This window comes from Scatophagus argus, chromosome 8 (assembly GCF_020382885.2).
Source record: "Scatophagus argus isolate fScaArg1 chromosome 8, fScaArg1.pri, whole genome shotgun sequence".
Taxonomy (NCBI): domain Eukaryota; kingdom Metazoa; phylum Chordata; class Actinopteri; family Scatophagidae; genus Scatophagus; species Scatophagus argus.
This window is the reverse complement of record NC_058500.1, coordinates 23,018,544-23,037,184: the sequence shown is the minus strand read 5'-3', so window position 1 is coordinate 23,037,184 and position 18,641 is coordinate 23,018,544. Positions and strand designations below refer to the sequence as shown.

Below are 18,641 nucleotides of genomic sequence, written 5' to 3'. Positions count from 1 at the left end.
TCTGGGAAAATGACTGTCGATTCAAGCTTGGCAAGCTTAGAATTCCATCTCTGCTTTTTGCGGATGATGTAGTCCTATTGTCATCATTGAGGAGTGACCTCTAGCTAGGTATCTGTCTGAATGATCATTCTAAATAAAGCGATAATAAATATTTTGAGTGTTTTTTTTCTAAGAAACCTTATGACTCCCTGCTCATTGATTTTACTTGATTTTTATTATTTCAGTTTTACAGTTTTTGCAAAAGGTATACACAGTCATGAACCAGATAATTTATTAACAAACCCTCATAAATGTTTGTAAATCTTGTTTTCATTTATCACGAAACACACACCAAGCTACAAATAGTGACACTATTTGGACATCATAATGTCCAAACACAAGAAACTTTCAAACTTGCTATATAGTGAGTGCACATTTAACATAGTTTCAACAGAATTAAACTCTTCAACTGACTTCAACATTAATTCTCGTTTCCTCATTTCTGAGCTAGCTGTCCACCAGTCCACTGACCCCTTGGGGAAGTGCATGAGATAAAGCAAAAACAAAAAAAGAAGAAGACATCCTGTTCCTCAGTAAACATCACATTTAAAGTACTGCAAAGACACTGTTTGTAGTATACAACCACTTATCCTTGACTGCAGCTGGAAACAGGCTAAAGGGTGACCAGCTGACAGTTATTAAAAGTGATGATACATATTTTATTCCTCTGTGACATCCTGTCCGCAAAACACAATGAACTGCACAGTGCATTGACCCCAGGGCCAGAAACATGAAGAAATTTCCTCTTTAAGAGGAAGGGCATTTCCTCACAGTCTGAGGGACATCACCTGCAGGTTGCTGCTGCCTTAGTTGAGGGACCATATTGTTCCACATTACATGAACACACATGTGCATTAATGATGTCTTTTCATGTGTTACAGTATGCGTATGTGTTTGTATGCAAGACACATGATTATTAATGAGCTCCAGGGCAGGGACATGGCCACTTAAAGATTGGAATTACAAACATAAATCTCTTTAGATATAACACAGCGCATTACAGGTGTTAAACTGTAAAGATATGCACACACACTCTGTGTGTGTGTGTGTATGGGTGTGTGTGTGCGTTTGTGTGAAAGAGACAGGAGAACCTGCTCTGCTACATCGGTCACAGCAATGGAAGCTGTTGCAAATTAATTATTAGAGTGTCATGTCCTCTCTGTCTGTCCCATAATATTTCTCTACACTTTAGCACCAAAACTACACTCTGATTTATAGCAGTGCAGTCACCAGCTGTTACTGCTTTGCATGAGTTTGTGTTTGTGTGTGTGTGTGTGTGTGTGAGAGAGAGAGAGAGAGAGAGAGGGTGCCAAGATCAATACAAGATAAAAATAAAAAATCTCTTAGAAAGTAGTTATACCTGAAATTGTCCTTCGCGTTATTTTTGATTTCCAAGGTGAATCATGAACGGACAAAATGGCAAGACCTCCATTCAGTGGGTATCTGTGCGTCATCGCAGCAGATCCAATAGCGAGCACGCCTCCTTTCGTGCCAAATATAAAAGCTGCTCTCCTCCGATTTCCAGACTGTACCCGTTTTACTCTCGTTGATGGGCAGGTGAAAATCAACAAATGTCCGCTCAGTTTAAACAATCATACTTTCGATTTTCATATTTTTTACACACAGAGGCATAATGGATCCAAACTTAACGCTGTCAGAGCGCAACTTGGCCGGCTTGGGAGCGCTAACGCAGAGACTTTTAGGGAATAACTCACTGTTTCCCTCTGATAACAACACTGCCGTTTCCAAAGCGGAGGAAGAAGACTTGGAAGTAAACACGGACGTTTACTCCAGGGTGGTGGTCACTGTCATCTACGTGGCCCTGTTCGCTGTGGGCTCTCTGGGGAACTCCATCACTCTATACACCTTGCTGACCAAAAAGACCCTGCAGAACCTCCAGAGCACCGTGCACTACCACCTGGCCAGCCTCGCTGTCTCCGACCTGCTGATCCTCGTGCTCTCAATGCCCATCGAGCTCTACAACTTCATCTGGTTCCACCACCCGTGGGTGTTCGGGGACGCCGTATGCAGGGGCTACTATTTCCTCCGGGACAGCTGCTCCTACGCCACTGCGCTCAACATCGCCAGCCTTAGCGTGGAGCGGTACATGGCCATCTGCCACCCGTTCAAAGCCAAGAGCATCATGTCCCGCAGCCGCACCAAGAAGCTCATCAGCGCCATGTGGATCGCGTCCTTCGCCCTCGCCACGCCGATGCTCTTCGTGATGGGTCAAGTGATGCGTAAAAACGAGAAGATATGCACCGCGATCGTCTCCTCTGTCACCATTAAAACTGTGCTCCAGGTAGGTGTCAGAAGTGTCTGGTTTGCGTGGTGGTTCTGCGCGCAAATGTCTCCAAAGTTCCCCTGTGTGTACCGATATGTGTTTATTCTCTTAGGAAACTAAAAAACAAAAAGAAACAAACAAAAAGAAATTCACCAGGAAGGACGCTGATTAGGTTTATTATTAAAACAAATTTAGCCATAGGGTTGTTAGGAATTGTACTTTACTGCAGGAAAGGTTTCTTAATGTTAAAAGGGAGTTTTTCCTTGCCACTGTCTGCTTGCTCAGGGGTTCAAGCTCTGGGTCTCTGTAAAGCATCTAGAGACAATTTTGATTGTATAAGGTGCTATATAAATACATTGAAATTGAAAATGAAATGAACAAGGCACACTCTCCATCACCAACAACATGATCATCAGAATCAGAATTCCTTTATTTATCCCCAAGGGGAAATTCTATTTTGTACAGACAATGCACTTGCAGTTTTCCTGACCAAGAAAGAAAGTGAAAGATATAAAATAGGATAAACAACAAGATAAATATAAATCTAAAAATACAGGTATGCACATGTGTAACATATATACATTGTATATATAATGTAAAGTGTGTCTGTCACAGTGCAGAGTTTAGCAGTTTGATGGCGACAGGCAGGAATGATTTCCTGTGTCGCTGTGTGGTGCATCGTGGCAGTAAGAGTCTCTGACTGAACAAGCTCCTGCTGATCAGCACATTGTGGAGAGGGTGAGAGGGAAAGTCCAGTATAGTCCTTATTTTGGACAACATCCTCCTCTCAGACACCACTGTCAGAGATCCAGTTCCTCTCCCACAACATGGCTGGCCTTCTTGATGATTCTGTTGAATCTGTTAGTGTCCCCCCCCCCTTAAGGCAGCTGCCCCAGCAGGCGACAGCATATGTGATGGCACTGGACACCACCGACTCATAGAACATCCTCAGCATCGTCCTGCAGATGTTGAAGGACCTCAGCCGCCTCAGAAAGTAGAGGCGGCTCTGGCCTGTGATGTTTGTTTCACGGAAATTAAACATGAAGCTGAATGCACAGGAAATAATCAAATCCTCATTTCTTAAGATCTAAACATAATGACTGGTTTACCAATGTTTGCACTGCAATGTGAAGGGAGAAGATCAGAGGTACTGATGAGCAAACACAGGTTACGCTACAGGTGTGACATTTTGGGAGGATGTCCTGTTAATCAATCATTGAAGTCATTTTTAAATAAAAATATTCGATAGTTTCAACTTCTCAAATTAGATTATTTGTTGCCTTTTCTTACATCATATCAAACTGAACATCTTCGGGTTTTGGACTGATGGTCAGACAGTCACAGTCACCTCTGAGCCTCTTCTGCCAACATCACATTCGAGTCACAGAGCGGAGCATCTGGTTGTGTCACATTTACCTCTGTTGTGAAGATCTTTTCCTTCAAACTGCATGAAGGGGAAAAAAAATCTGAAAAAAACAATAAATCAAAAACCTTTTTATAACCCATACTCCAAGTTGCAGTTCTGACTCCTTATCCAAAGGCAACAGAAATCCAAATGAAATATATGTTCTTGATAAATCAAGCAAATAATAATGAATATAATCATTTGTTTCTGCCCCATGTGTACATTAAGGGGGAATATGGCTTCATGTAGTGATCTTGTTAGTCATTGGAGAGTGAATGAGGGAGAAACAAAGTAGCCCCCTGCTTCCATAGTCCAGTCACAGTGCTAAAAAAAAGTCTATTTCTCAGATCTGTCGCCACTGCTCCTGAAGACAAATGGTGTTGCTCTGCAGGTCATAGGTTGTATAAATGATTAGGCCAACTTTGTTTACAATGCACATACTCAGCATTGAGTAAGAAGCTCTTTTGGGCTGCGAGACAGCAGGGAATGATTAGGTGAGGTGTTTTGTGTAGCTTTACACTCACATGGAATGACAGACAATCAGAGGGGAATGTGACATCAGCTGGTGTGTATCTGTGAATGTCTGTTTTAAACGTTTGTGTAATCAGTACGATCACCTTCATCACCATCATCTGCTGCAGTCTACTGTGTGTGGATTTACCCTCTCCTGCTTTCCTGCACCATGCTGATATTTTACCTGTTTGTCTTCGTCTCATCTTTATTCTTTTTGCCTCCTCTATTCATCACTCCAGCATGACAATAGAATCTGATGCAGTGCCAAGGCTAACAGTTCTTATCCTCCAGTGCTTTCACTTAGACCATTGCTGTTTGAGAGCTGGGCTCCAGGAAATGTTCTGCGTCAGTGAAGAAACATTTTCCCACACAAGAGGTTGTACCCTATAGAAATCACATAAGACAGCACACTCAAAAATAGGGGTACGGGGTAAGACTAGACGAATGAACTTTTGAAGAATGTTCCCTCAAAAATACAATATTGGTCTTTAAGAGGTCAGAAGTGTAGCTTTTGACTGACCGAAAGGGTACAAGGGCTGCCACAATATCAGATTTTCACTACAAGATTATGATGGTCAAAATAATTCGCCAGGATACTTTTTCTGTCACTGCCATCATGACTGAGACAGCATCCATCACCGCACCAGACTTCCCTGAAAAACACACCAACATATGCTACCACCCTCCTCCCGCTGACCGGCTTCTCGCCTCCTCCCTCCACCTTTTTCTCCCACGTCAGTAGGAGTCCTTCACCGGGTCGGGTAGCCACAGATAGTTGCTGAAACGGACAGGTTTTAATGTGGAATTTTATGGGCAGCTAACTAATTACATACGGCCCATATTATGTGCACATTAATTACATATGGTGCTCCCAATTAGCACTGGGAGCTGAATTTAGCATTTAGCTCAGCAGACACTGTCCTTCTTGTATGAGTCCTGATAAAATTTCACCATGGAGTCACAAAACACCAAGTGCCGGGACACAGCAATGATATTTGAGCACAACAGCGTTCACACCGCAGCCCGTCAGCAGGAGCGAAGCCGGGAGAGAGAAACGCTGATTGGCTGTCGCGGATGGAATGGAGTGCTAGGATCAGTGTGCTGGATCGGCTTTATTCCATGCACACCGATCCGATCCAATCCAGACTTTTGGGTCAGTATAGGGCCTATTGTCCGATCCCAAATCGGTACCTACAGAATAACAGCACACAAAATGCAAACAAATCGCAACAGCGGCGCATTAATACCAGAGACGTGCTGCTCCGCTCAGATCCTCCAGACCCCGGGCAGCTGGGCCGGAGATGAGGAGGAGAAAGATGTCATGGCACTTCAGGGATTGTCTACAGAGGAACTGATATTGAAGTTATTGGAAGGAGGCATTGAACTTACCGAGGAGGAGGCTCAGAAATTCAGAGGTAAGTGAAGTGTGATTTTTAAAAGCAATGAGCCAAATGTAGCTAATATCTAAAGAGCTAACGTATCATTAGCAGGATCAGCATTAGCTAACTTACTGTCACTGACCATGTTAATTCACTTACTGGTGGTAGATATACCATAACTTTACTCTCTCTGCGCTACCATATCATACCATATACCACCAAATAAATCATTAGTTAGCACATGCAACTGTATTAACTATTAGCCATGTCGATGTTGAGCTAATGTTAGCGAGAGTTCACGGTTTCCCGCGCAAAGTGGTTTAAAGCAAAGGGAAGTACAGATTTGTGCCATTTCAACCATAAGGGTACCTGCAGCATATTGGAAAATATTTGTAACTCGTATAGATATTTAAGCTTACTAGCCTGTGTTGCTAAGTGTCTAGTTTCTGCTGCCAGCTCATAAAAACAGCAGCAAGGTCAGACACAGACAGATATTTTTAACATTTAAGTGTCAAGCTATATGAAAAAGTCACAGTTTTAAAACTTTTCACAAACGCACGCACAGTTCATCTCCTACTGTTCAGTAGTTTGATTGATAGTGGAACTAATGGAAAATTTATACCTGTTCAATTTACAATTAGGTTGCTTATATCTTCTGGCTGAAGGCATTACCTCTTTTTTGCATGTGTTTGATGTGTTTTTGTCTTTAACAGCATTAAAGTGGTTGCAAAATGCCAGTTAAGATGCTGTTCTTCTGCTGCATTGCAGTTTGCAAACTACTTGCCACACACTGCCTGCAGTCGTTTCCATTCCAAAATTCCCACAAGATGTCCAGAACCGCTTAGATGCCAAAGAACCAGTCCACAAGGAACAAACAAACAAAAAAAAAAAATCAAAAGCAAAATCACTGGGACTCTGTATGAAGTGATGTCATAGTGTGCAATGTTAGTGCTCCTTTCAAAACATCATACTGAAATATGATGTTGTTGTTTTTTTCAGAGAAAAACACAAATTGTAATGTTTTCTGTATACTAGTAAAAAAAATTAAAAAATAAAAAAGAAATTGTGTGATTATCACAATCTGGGATCTGTCGATGAATAACATCACTGATTTTGATGCAATTTGTGCAGTGTCAGTTTAAACTGTGACAAAAATGTCCCCATTGAAACCCATTAAAACTGCAATTTTTAAGTTTTAATGGAACCTGGAAATTTAGTTTGTTTTGTCATAGTTTGAAACAGGTATCCAACCCACTCGGACTACGTTCAGGTCCTCAAAGCATTGATTGTGAAGTTTCTTAAGGGATGTACACGGCAACGGTTATGTAAGTGCCTCTCCTTTGGTATCTGCTTTTAACAGATTCCAGATTGACATAAGTATGCATAATTTAATTTCATCATATCTGTTTGGATAAAGCAGCATACCTGGCACAGCCAACTCAAGAGAAAAATGAGGAGGTAAAATGTGTCAGAGAGAAGTTTTGGCAAGCAAGACCCTTGAGGACCACAGAAGAATCTACATCCTCAGGCCTGAAAAGACTGAAGCCATCTTTTGTAAGTCCCCACATCTTCACCCTCACAAAAGCTAAGGCATTATACCTAGTCACATTGTGTGCACATGATCAGTAAATGGTGATATCTGCTCTGATAAAGGAATCATGCATCGTGGGGGAGGATGCAACCTCTGTTGAGGCTCAAACGCTGAGGAATAGCAGAAGGAATGTCTACTGAGAAAAAGAAAAAGGAAAAGACTGTTTGTTTCCGTGAGGTATTCTGTCTAAATATGTTGATATGAATGGGTTTTTTTTAAAAGCGTGCTGTACATGCAATGAAAATAGTAGTCCGCCAGTTTAAAATATGCAGTGTAAATATTTAAGCAATGTTTACATTTCATTTTAAACATTGACATTTGACATGAAACTATATTTGTTGTCAACTTTTGATGGTCTTTTAATTACTCTCAATAAACAGTCAAATTTTTATTCTGTGGACAGTCCTGGTACATTTTTGTCCAGAATTGCTTGTTGCTGGGGGGGGGGTAAACGGCGTACATTGCTGTACTATAGTTGAGAGGTATTTTATGTCTTACAGAGTACACAGTTGGGCTTTACCTAGTACAATTTGATAAGGTAGAAAAATGTACCAGCACTAAAGGGTACACAATTGTCTTTCAAAAGGGACAATCAATTTGTACCCCTTTTAGGTACACACCCGTACTTCTATTTTTGAGTGTGAGGACAATAAATACATCAAGAAAGTTGAGTCTGGGGACAGTGGTGGACTCGGGCTGTTAAAAATATAAAATAAATAAAAAGGGCACCAGCTATTTGTGGTGGGGCACCAGTTTGCAGTCCTGATGCATTTATTGTGAAACAGTTAAAATTATGTGATGCAGATGTCATAACTACTCCAGAAAACATACCGGGAACTATTAACTATATGGCACTGTATCGCATTTTCTTTTTCTGTATTTTAAAGGCACTTGCCACCTGACCCCCCACTGAGTCCGCCAGTGTCTGGGGATAGTTTAAGACATACACTGAAAAAGGCAAATAATCTTTTTCCTCCCCATTTTATAAGTGTGTGTGTGTGTGTTTGTGAACATACTGTACAATGCATATGTATATGAAAGCTGCAGTATAATCTGGTCGTGTAGGAACCCTGCTGCTGTAGAGGGTCCCCAAACAGTCTGCCTGTTTTGACAACAGTGAGAGTGACACTGAAGGGAGAGAAAGTTTGTGTGTGTGCACTTGTGTGAGAAACCTGAAGTGAAGGGGAGAGATGGGGAGGTCAAAGAGCATGGTACCAAGGCTGCCTGGGTTAGCAGTTCAGTTCCCCCTGCAGTTAACAGGCAGGCTGCAGTGCGCTGACTAAAGCTGTACTCTAAAAGGCAAATATAAATAATGCAGAACATCTGAAAATTGTTCTAACCTTTGAAAGCATTTAAAGGCATTTCTGGATTGCAAAAAGTTACCATTTGAACCACTTACGTAGGCATATCTTTTGGTGAAAAAGTTGTGATTTGCTTGTGACAACCCTGTGGTTACTGGCGATAACAACTGAGATTTCACAATGCAAGGAATTCTGAGGCCAGCGAACACTCGCTAAGAAGCCTTGGCAGAGAAAGATCAAAAGAACAGCTGGTGTATCTGCTTACAGTGCGGTCAATCAAACTCACGCTGTTTTAACAAAGCAGTTAGCCATTAACGAACCTGTTCTCTCACTCCATGAGCACCTGTGATCTGATGCCACACTCGACGCAAGTAGTTTTTCCCACAACAGCAGGCCACAGTGGTTATCTTGCTGCCGACTGTAGTTGCTCCTTCTAGTTTAATTGAACAGGCCCACTGTTAAAAGGTGCAGAAAATGACAGTTGTTTTACTTTTTTGATGAAGGATTGCAGTCAGTGCTAAACTGTTGCTGCTTCACAATAAAAGCCAGCCATGTTTTGATAGATTAATGCTTTCATCGTCAAACAGCAGCAGTAGGAAATGTTACCATAAGCAGTGATAGAGCTCTGAAACGTGTGTGGGAGATTAAATAGTGAAGAGTGCTGCTTCTCGTGTAGTCCGTCTACTGCAGTTAAAGCACTGAATGTGGATATGAACCTCATACATCCCCATCTCAAAAAAGTAACATAATGCACACACTGAAAGTCTCCCTCATAAAATATTTTTTTATTAATTTATTCAGCTCATTAATTCAGTTATTATTGAATCAGCACAGCCTTTGTTTTTCTTTAAACAAGTGAAAAAAATCACCAGGGTAATTTTTCTTCATTCTGAATCAGCAACCCCTTTTTTTCAAGGTTCTCTCATTGATTTCTCGAAAATTTTTCAATCAAGCACTATTGACTTCATTTCAAAACAAATAAACAAGGCTTGTAAACATGTGCATGTGTGTAAAACATCTACTGTGCCATAAGGAGGAGTGTATGAGAAAGGAAGAGCATAAGTGAAAGAGAGAGAGGCTCAAAGACTTATGTGCAAGAGAGGATTTGTTTTTAATTTCTTCAAGGCTGCAGGATGTGAGCAAAGTGAAAGTTAAGTTAACTCACTGCAGTTTAGCTCTGATGTTTCCAGTACATTTACATTTCACATGCTGTGTGCTTGGCTTGGTGCTCGTGTATGTACTTTCCTCACCCTGTGTATCTGTGAGCTTGTTTGCTGTCATTGCACTGAGTGGTCTCCTGCTGTGCAATAGTCTCTGCTTGAGTTGTACAGGGTCAGGTTGTTTGTGCAGCAGGATGAGTTGGAACTGCACAACAGACTCATCCAGAGAAGGACTTAATGAATTTTTTAGTTTTTTATTTATTTAAATCTGCTTGATGCAGTATAGTCCAGTTTACATTCTGCGGGCGAGGTCATTTATTCATTAACAGTTCTTAGCCCAACTGAAGCTGTAAGACATTAACTTTTTTCTTTTATTTAAAAAAAAACATTGTTTCCCAGTGTTGCAGGGTGTTTGAGACTACGGGATTTTAGCACTATACAGCCATGACCATCATCCAAAAGCTATGAAGTGATGTGACAGGCGTAGGACTAAAGGACCAAACAGATTAAAGACAAAAGGCACTCTAAAACTGCTGTGATGTTTCTTCTTTCTTTTGGTTCACAGCTATCACATGTATCATATTAAACATTAACAAGAAGAGTCTACAGTGGCTCTGTGAGGCTGTACTTAGACATAGCTGTGCTTTGACCTAAATGACAATGTCAGCATGCTAACATGCTCACAGTGACAAAGCCAACATGCTGATGTTTAGCAGATATTGTGTTTACCATGTATTACTCATGGCAAATCCGGTTGGACTCGAGTCCTTCCGGATTACTCAGTAAACTGAACTGAATTGCTTGAGTCCTTTGAGTCCCTTGAATCAGTTTCACCAAGAACCTGCCTGTGAAACCCAACTCAAAAGTCCTCATGGGTCCTGTAAGTCTGAGTCTGCACCCTTAACCCTCAGGAGTCGACAGACGCGCCGGCGTGTCCTTATCACAAGACCACTTTAAGATGACGTAGCTGCAAGACGCAGCCTCGCTGAAGTTTTTTTTGTGTCGAAAGTGGGCACTTCAAACTATATACCAGTTTTTAAATTTTGTTAATATGTCAAGTAAAACCCGAGTTATGATAAAAAATATACGCACTGTTTTTTTCATGACCATTGCCATCACGTTTGGTGCGCGTTTGGGGCGCGCATTTTATTCAAGAAGACGCAGTAAACACCAGCGCATTGAGCGCACTTCATTCAGCGCATTTCAGCGCATTTTCCCCAGTCGGATTTTAGAGTTTTGTGTGATTTTAGGTCCAGTGTGTCAATACAGTATGTCAAAATGAAAAAAACAACAGTAAATCACACTTGTGAGGTTGTGCTGATCAAAAATGATTCCAAAATGGCAAGATAAAAAAAATTGTAAGTTGAAATATAAAATTAGAATCAAAAATAGTCAACAACTGACAATTATACATGACTTCAGAGGGTTAAAGACTGCAGGCAATATCCCCATCACTATAAAACACATAACAAATGGTGTTTCACTTCCAACTAAAGACTGGAGCAGAGCATGGTGCTATAGAGTGTTTGCTTCCAACATAACACCAAAACATATTAGCTACAAGTTAGATTGCTATGTGGTGTCATCCATCCATTATTTTATGAACCACTTCTCCGTCAGGGTCACGGAGGGTCTGGAGCCTATCCCAGCTGACTACGAGTGAGAGGCGGGGTTCACACTGTACTGGACGCCAGTTAATCGCAGGGCCAACACACAAAGACAAACAACCACACACTCTCACACTCACACCTAGGGGCAATGTAGAGTAGCCAGTTAACCTAATGTGCATGTTTTTGGGATTGTGGGAGGAAGCCGGTGTACCTGGAGAAAACCCATGCAGGCACAGGGATATGTAAAGTTAATAGGGGTATTAAATAAATGTAATGAAATGTAACATTACTGCTAACAGCCCATGTCAATTCAAATTTAAATTGTGCCATTTATTGTTTTTAAAACCTACTCCATTCAAGGTAGTTGTTAGTGAGAAACTGTTGCAACAAATGGCATAAATTACACGCACTAGCAGTCTCTGCTGCCTTATTCATCATCAGGAAACCCGAGTAGCTGATGCAGTCTAGTTAGAAAAACTTCCTGTATGGCCAGAAATATAGCCAATCCGGCTCAGTTGGATCAGGTTGTAACCGACTGAGCTGAGCGAGTGCGCAGGACTCACAGTGCCAAGCAGATCTAGATTCCCAGGACTCACGACTGTAACCGACAGCCAGTAATCTCCAGATCTGCTTTGTTTCCGGCCATGCAGGAAGTGATTCTAACTCGACTCTGCTGGATGTCTGAGTCCTCTGATGACGAAGAAGGTAGCAACCACTGCTAGCCCACATCATGTATGCTATTTGTTGCAACAGCTTCTTGCTAACAACTACTTAGAATGAATGGGGGAGATTATGAATGGCACAATTTATAATTTTGTATTTATATGGGTTGTTAGCAGCAAGTGTAGCCAAGACTCAACAGATACAAGTTAATGAAGAGGAGGATTCGCGAATCTCGGTTATTTTTACGAGCCGAGTGAAATGACTGAGTGATTCCGGATTTGTATGCCATTTAAGCTGAGCATGTTTGAATACTAAGCACATTTACTAAGCACCATTTCATCTAGTACCATCAGCATTCCCTAGTACCTGTAGCTAATTAACTTAACTGGTCATTTGTCATGTGATGGAATTTAGTTCATGTTCATGTGAGTTCATGTGCTTTATACATTTTGGTCATCTCAAAATGTAATGTCATTGCTGACTAATGGTAACATATTGGTATGGTGGCTGAAAGAACTCAGCACATTTTAAGTTTTCACTTACTCATCTGTTTTGAAATCAGTTAAACAGAAATCAGTCAAAGTGGAGGCAGCGTCAGACTAAACATGGAAATGGAGTGTTAACATGTTAATAATTCTGTTTGATATCAAGCAAACAGCACGCAAGGCAAGAGCCACAAATTTCTGATTTGTTTAACAAAGAGAAATGACATTCATTAGCTACAGCTGCGTGAATTCACCAGCTGCTTCTATTTATTTATTACATTATAGTTGATAATAATGCTGACGCTTTTATTTAGTACAGTTTGGTAAAACACTGTAAATTTGGTAAGGGGCAGTGAAACTTGAGATTTCATTCTTTCAACAAAATGCTGAATTGTTTACCAGCAGTCAGTGGTGCATGGCGTGATAGATGACAGTGATATTGGCACTACAGATGTACAATCCCTCTTCACGCTCTAAACTCTGTCCATCGTGGTGCATACCACCACCTCTGTGCTGCACAACCAACTTTTACACATCAGCTAGACAATAAAATGTGTTTTACTCTTTTGGACTTTCTTGGATTGAACTAATTTTAATCAAATTTGACTTTTCCCAGCACATGTTGTACAGCCACGATCGTGCATATTTTCCCTTCATTCTCTATTAATATTATTTTCCCTGTGTATGAAGAGAGTTGGCCTGTACGCCTCTGTTGGTTATTAGGTTGACCGACCCAAAATATTCCTTCATTGTCATAATTTAGAATTTTCATGGGAACTCTGTGGTTCAATTATTTTCGTTATATCTGAACAACTCTTCATTACTCCACATTCTCATAACTTCAAGGGTCAGTTTCAATTTTGAAGTGCAACGTGTAACATTTTTAATATTTTGACTCAACAAATTTAGGAATGTAACTCCCAAACTAATTAAAATATAGTACAGTTCAATAATTTCGAACTGATGAGACTCAGGTCATGTACAAGCCCCCGGCTGTGTGTCACACAGGTGGTGTTGTAAGTGTCACTTGCACAAATAAGGCAACACTCCTCATAAACCCTTCACTTCTGTTCTTTATTTGTTCAAAAGATGTTCTGTGCTTTGTCTAGTGCCACTTCACATTGTGCTTTTAATAACTGCCACATTCTCAGATAGAAGACATTCTGGTTTTAAACAGCTTGAAGCAGTCCACTCTTTAAAAAAGGTCTGTTTTAGGTGTCTAATCATCCCCGTCTGCTGTCTATCTGTCTAATTCAAATCACAACTCTTATTATAATACACAGATTTGCCTGGTTGAAGAGCATCACATAAAATGATTTGCAATGCACATAATTGGTCTGTGAGTTTTCTGAAACTGAAACATCTGTGCCTGTTAAAGTAGAAATGCTCTGTCAAAAATTAATTATGGTAGGGTCAGGATTATTTTGCTAACAAATTGCTAACTGGTTGGAGGTGATTTTGTAGAGTTGGCGGTATTTAATATCCTCTTATTTCTGTTTACAAAGTTCTCACAAACTCGTTGATGACCAGACTTCACACGGCTCTTTCTTGGGTGAAGTGAGCAATACAATGTGAGTTGTATCTAGCAGCATGGACGAGAAATTAGAAAAAAGAACTTTCTTTAATGGTGCAATAGGCTGATTCAAGTGTGGCTGTTGTCCACAGGCCATTTCAAAATTAAGAAAAAAGGTCGTAATTTAGAATGTGTCATTATTGTGATTAGATTAGATTAGACTAGATCATTATACTGTTTGTTTTTTTTTGTCCAGATCACTCACTTCTTTTTTGTCAAGAGACAATGCAACACATTTCCCATACAAGCTGACCTGGTGGGACACATTACATACTGCAGCATTTTGGTCAGAAAAGGCAGCAGATGTTGCAGACAGTAATTACACAGCTACAGAATGCAAATGAACATGTTAGTGAATTATTCATTTTAAATTACACTGCACTGTCTTTTTCCAAAACAGACTATGCTTCTTGATCACAAATACCCTAATTGGTAAACTGGTAAGTTGGTAAATAAAATCTTGTAAACCTAAAACAACAACTTGGGAATTCTGCTAAAACTCACTGTCTGAATATGGAAACTCATAAAGTGACTGCCAGTACTGGTCTTTTAAACATCCTTCCTGACTTCAGTGTATCCGGTCAATTTCTGTTTGGTTTTTCTCTTCAAAAGAAGCCAGTCCAGAACTGTGTGGATCAAAGGCAGAGCAGGGCCTCTGTTACGTGTACATGCTCACAGCAGCAGTAGCTGAACTCAGTGACAAATGGGGATTTGGCCTCACAGGCTAAATCCTGCAAGTTCACTAAAGTAATGAGCCTCACTGAAGCTCCTCTATGTGTTAGGTATTTAATGATTTTTTTTTTCTGTGGTATTACAGAATGCAAACACTTTATGACCACCATCCAACTGGGATTGACAAAGAAGTAACCAACAGCGTAACACATTCTTAATACAGTATCTGAGCCAAAAATAAACATGCGTGAAAAGGAGAGTAATATTTCTTGTGGAAAAAAGGCATTTTATACCCAAGTCGGTCAGGTTAATACCACAGTATGTATGGGTAACCTGATTTAAACTAAGTGAAGGTAAGGGAGAAGAGAGCTGATTTCTATGAAATGATAATTAGATTTAAAATAGTTCACAATTTGTGTTGAATGATGAAATATCTGTGTATTGTTACTGTGAAAGCATGTTTGGTTCTCCACTCGATGAATGTTAGAGATGACACTAGACAAGAGTCAGATGTGTTTACATCAGCAATTGTTTATGTGTGCGATTATAAAACACCACATGACACGTGGTATGTAGCTTGTGCAGGGACTTTTGTCTAAACAATGTCACTATGATGCAAATATTTGGATTATTCCTCGCTGAAAGTGAGACAGAAGTATATAGACGTAAATATAGATATGAAGAACGAGTTCATGGCAATTATAAGGTCTGTGTGCCGAAAGAAAAGATTAATAGGCGCTCTACTATTTTTAAACAACATGCAAACACTTACTAAAAGGCTGTTAGTTATTTAAGGGTAAGAATTCTAATAAAGTATTTTATGAAAGGGTAGTATTATCTTTTATATGGAAAGGTTAAAAGGTTAAAGACAAAGACTTGTGGTCCCATTGTTGATTGTTAATTCAATCATTCAATCGGAAACTTGGAAAATTATGGAAACTTTAGGAATATTCAAAAGTTACCTTCTGGGCAATAAACAAGCTAAAATATTATATTTACAAGATAAATGCCTACAAAGCACAGAGCCTTGTTCAGAAGGTTTGAAATATGTAAGTTCATTTCAATAATATACACAAAGGCAGAGTTAGCACACGGATGGGAGTCAGATCCAATTGGAAACAAAAAGTTTATTCAGGACATGATGACTTTCTCAATACCACAGAATGTTAATGAAGACAGTGAACTGTGATTTGCTTCAGCATTGTTTTGTAATTATAATCCACATTACTGTAAGGATTGCAGGTTTGTGTGCCAGTATCTGTTGTTTGAGACATCATTTGGTTTGTCCAACATATGCTAGACCAGAGGGACATAACACGTAAATCACACAAGATGACTTTGACTTAATACATTCCTGAATACGAACAGCTGGAAACAACCTTAGAAACAGCTGGAAGACGTGTACCGCCCAGAGACTAGAGAACGGTGCACTGAAAAGCTCCAGTGAGCGAGCCCTCTCAAAATCTGCTTTCATGTATCTAACACATAAACATACACATTTCTCTCTCCTACATAAAGACATGCAGAACATTTTTGTTTAGAGTCCCTGATAAGGATAAGATAAGGATAACACAACAGTAATTAGTGTCAAGTGAGTATACACTATGCTTATTATGATAATTTACTCATTTAATTTTGAATACCATATTCCATTTCTGTCCCTAAATTATACCCACTGGACCTTTAATGTCACACATTAATTGTATTTGTCGTAGAATAAATCTGCAGTAGCAATGTCCAATCACTAACAGATTCCCAGTAAAGGTCTGTCTTTGCTCATTCCGGTGGACCAGATCAATTCTTGGATCGCAGTGAGGAACAAGAAGCTAAGCTTGATCCAATAAGCAATCTGGAATGTAACCGAACATTCTGTGTCCGACAGAATAAAATATGAGGATTGAGATGGACCATGTGATGTCTTGCCATATCTCAGTGATGACTGCCTTTTTGGAAACATATTCCATTTGTAAGATTATAAACTCTGGATTTAACTACAGTAGGTTACAATAGACTTGTGCGGGTGCTCAACTATTATCTGGATTACTCATTTGTCTGTTATGTGACGGTTCGAGAAATGCTCTGATGTATCCGCTTTAGACTAGTTTTTAAAAGGAACACCATTGGTGACACACGTATTTTCATGGAGAGAGAAAGAAAAAGAGACATCCTGCTGTTATTTCAGCATAACTAGGCTGGAATCAGTGGGAACACAGAGCAGACATTTAAAGGTAGAAGAGTGGAAAAATCTATTATGGTCTGAGCGAAAGATTTGAGTGAACATGTCAGTGATGGTGTAGTTAATTTAATGTTGTTCCTCAGCCATTTCAGAGTAAATTGGTTTTGTGTTCCCCCTTCTCTGCTCCTGTTGGATTGAAAGGTGAGGGGTACAGCTGTTTCATTGCCTCGTCGTGGCCGTTCCACCATTTGAAAGTGTACTGTGTAAGGAAGACGGAATAAAAAGGAGCCTGACAAAGAATCAAATAACATATTACATAACGATGGAGAGCTTGTGTAAAAATGTTCCGATTGCATGATGTAAGCAAGGATATAAAACATCCTCCACAACATGTCCTTCTAGCCAAATGTCTGGCATCACTAAAATTACATTATTGTGTAATTTCCGGAAACTGTGACAAAATGACAAAATGTGTGGTTACAGACTAAATGACCTACTATGTAAAAGATACTTCAATTGAATATGATAGTAGAGGATGAAAAAACTGATTATTTTGGACTTAATTTTCTGCAAGTCTATTTTTCTAAAGCAAGAACAAAGCAACATTTACAGACAGTGGTAGGCAGACTTTGTGGCAGTCAGTAGTAACCTGTACAAAGATGAATGGCAGTGTATTGCAAACAAATATTTCTTTGTCTAAATTAAGACACCCAATGAGGAACTGACTTACTTTACTTGAATATATATATGGACAGAAGTTTCATCAATCAATCATCAATTCATCATTACACTAACAGGGATTTGGGTGACACTGCACTCCAAATTCACTGATGGCTTTGCAGCTAACAGCTTCCACTCCTCTGGGAAGGCTTTCCACAAGACTTCAGAGTGTTTCTGTGAGGATTTTTTGCCCATTCATGCAGCAGAGCATTTGTGAGGTCAGACACTGATGTTGGACCAAAAGGTCTGGCTCGCAATCTTCGTTCCTGTTCATCCCAAAGGTGTTGGATGGGGTTGAAGTCAGGGCTCTGTGTGGGTCAGTCAAGTTCTTCAACACCAGATTCATCCAGCCATGACCATTATTAACCTTGATACCAATAATTACATTTGAGAGCTCTCACATAATAAACAGGGAAATAAAACATTATTTTCTAATTGTTTCATGGCGGTTACACATAGCACAAATAAATATGCCCACACTTTTGTGCAACCCTACCAAAGCACATGTTTCATCCTATTCATTGTTTACCTCCATTTTGTGTGTATGTGTGTGTGTGTGTGTGTGTATGGATGCCAGCCCTGCCCTCAGTGAAACAGATACTCAGACCTTTAATTCCTTATATATTCATGTAATAGAAAGCAGAGGTTATCAGTAAATGTTGATGTAGACTGTGATGTAACCTAGTAACCTATGTTTTATATGGTCCCAACCGCACACCCTGTGAGCTATTTTTGGCTGAGGACTACACATCAACTCACCAAAGGTTGGAGCCCAGAAATGTCCCAAACATTGCAGAATGGCAGAGGGAAGGGTCTCACGATTATTTTTGTGTGAGTTTATATTCTGCTTTTAGAGAATTCGTGCATAGTATACCTTTAAGAACATGGAACAAAATACAATAAGATACAGGTTTTCAGAAATACTATTAACTATGCAGACATCTACTATTCTGAGGTGTAAATCTGTGGTATTTTACACACACTTCTGGAAAAGGCAAACTAACCCTGGCCTCTTACCTCAATAAGTGCTCACAGGCCAACAAAGACAAACTCTAGCTTTTAAATTTTAC

General features: G+C 39.9%; 1 protein-coding gene across 1 annotated transcript in view; it reads left to right on the top strand.

Annotated features, from left to right (window-relative positions):
* Positions 1-1,487: 1,487 nt before the first annotated feature.
* The window catches only part of ntsr1 (neurotensin receptor 1 (high affinity)), a 49,289-nt gene continuing 32,135 nt past the window's right edge, over positions 1,488-18,641 (top strand). The window contains exon 1 of the mRNA XM_046396362.1: positions 1,488-2,341. Within this exon, the coding sequence (XP_046252318.1) occupies positions 1,673-2,341 (669 nt within the window). The 5' untranslated portion in view covers positions 1,488-1,672. The remainder of the gene's footprint in view (positions 2,342-18,641) is intronic.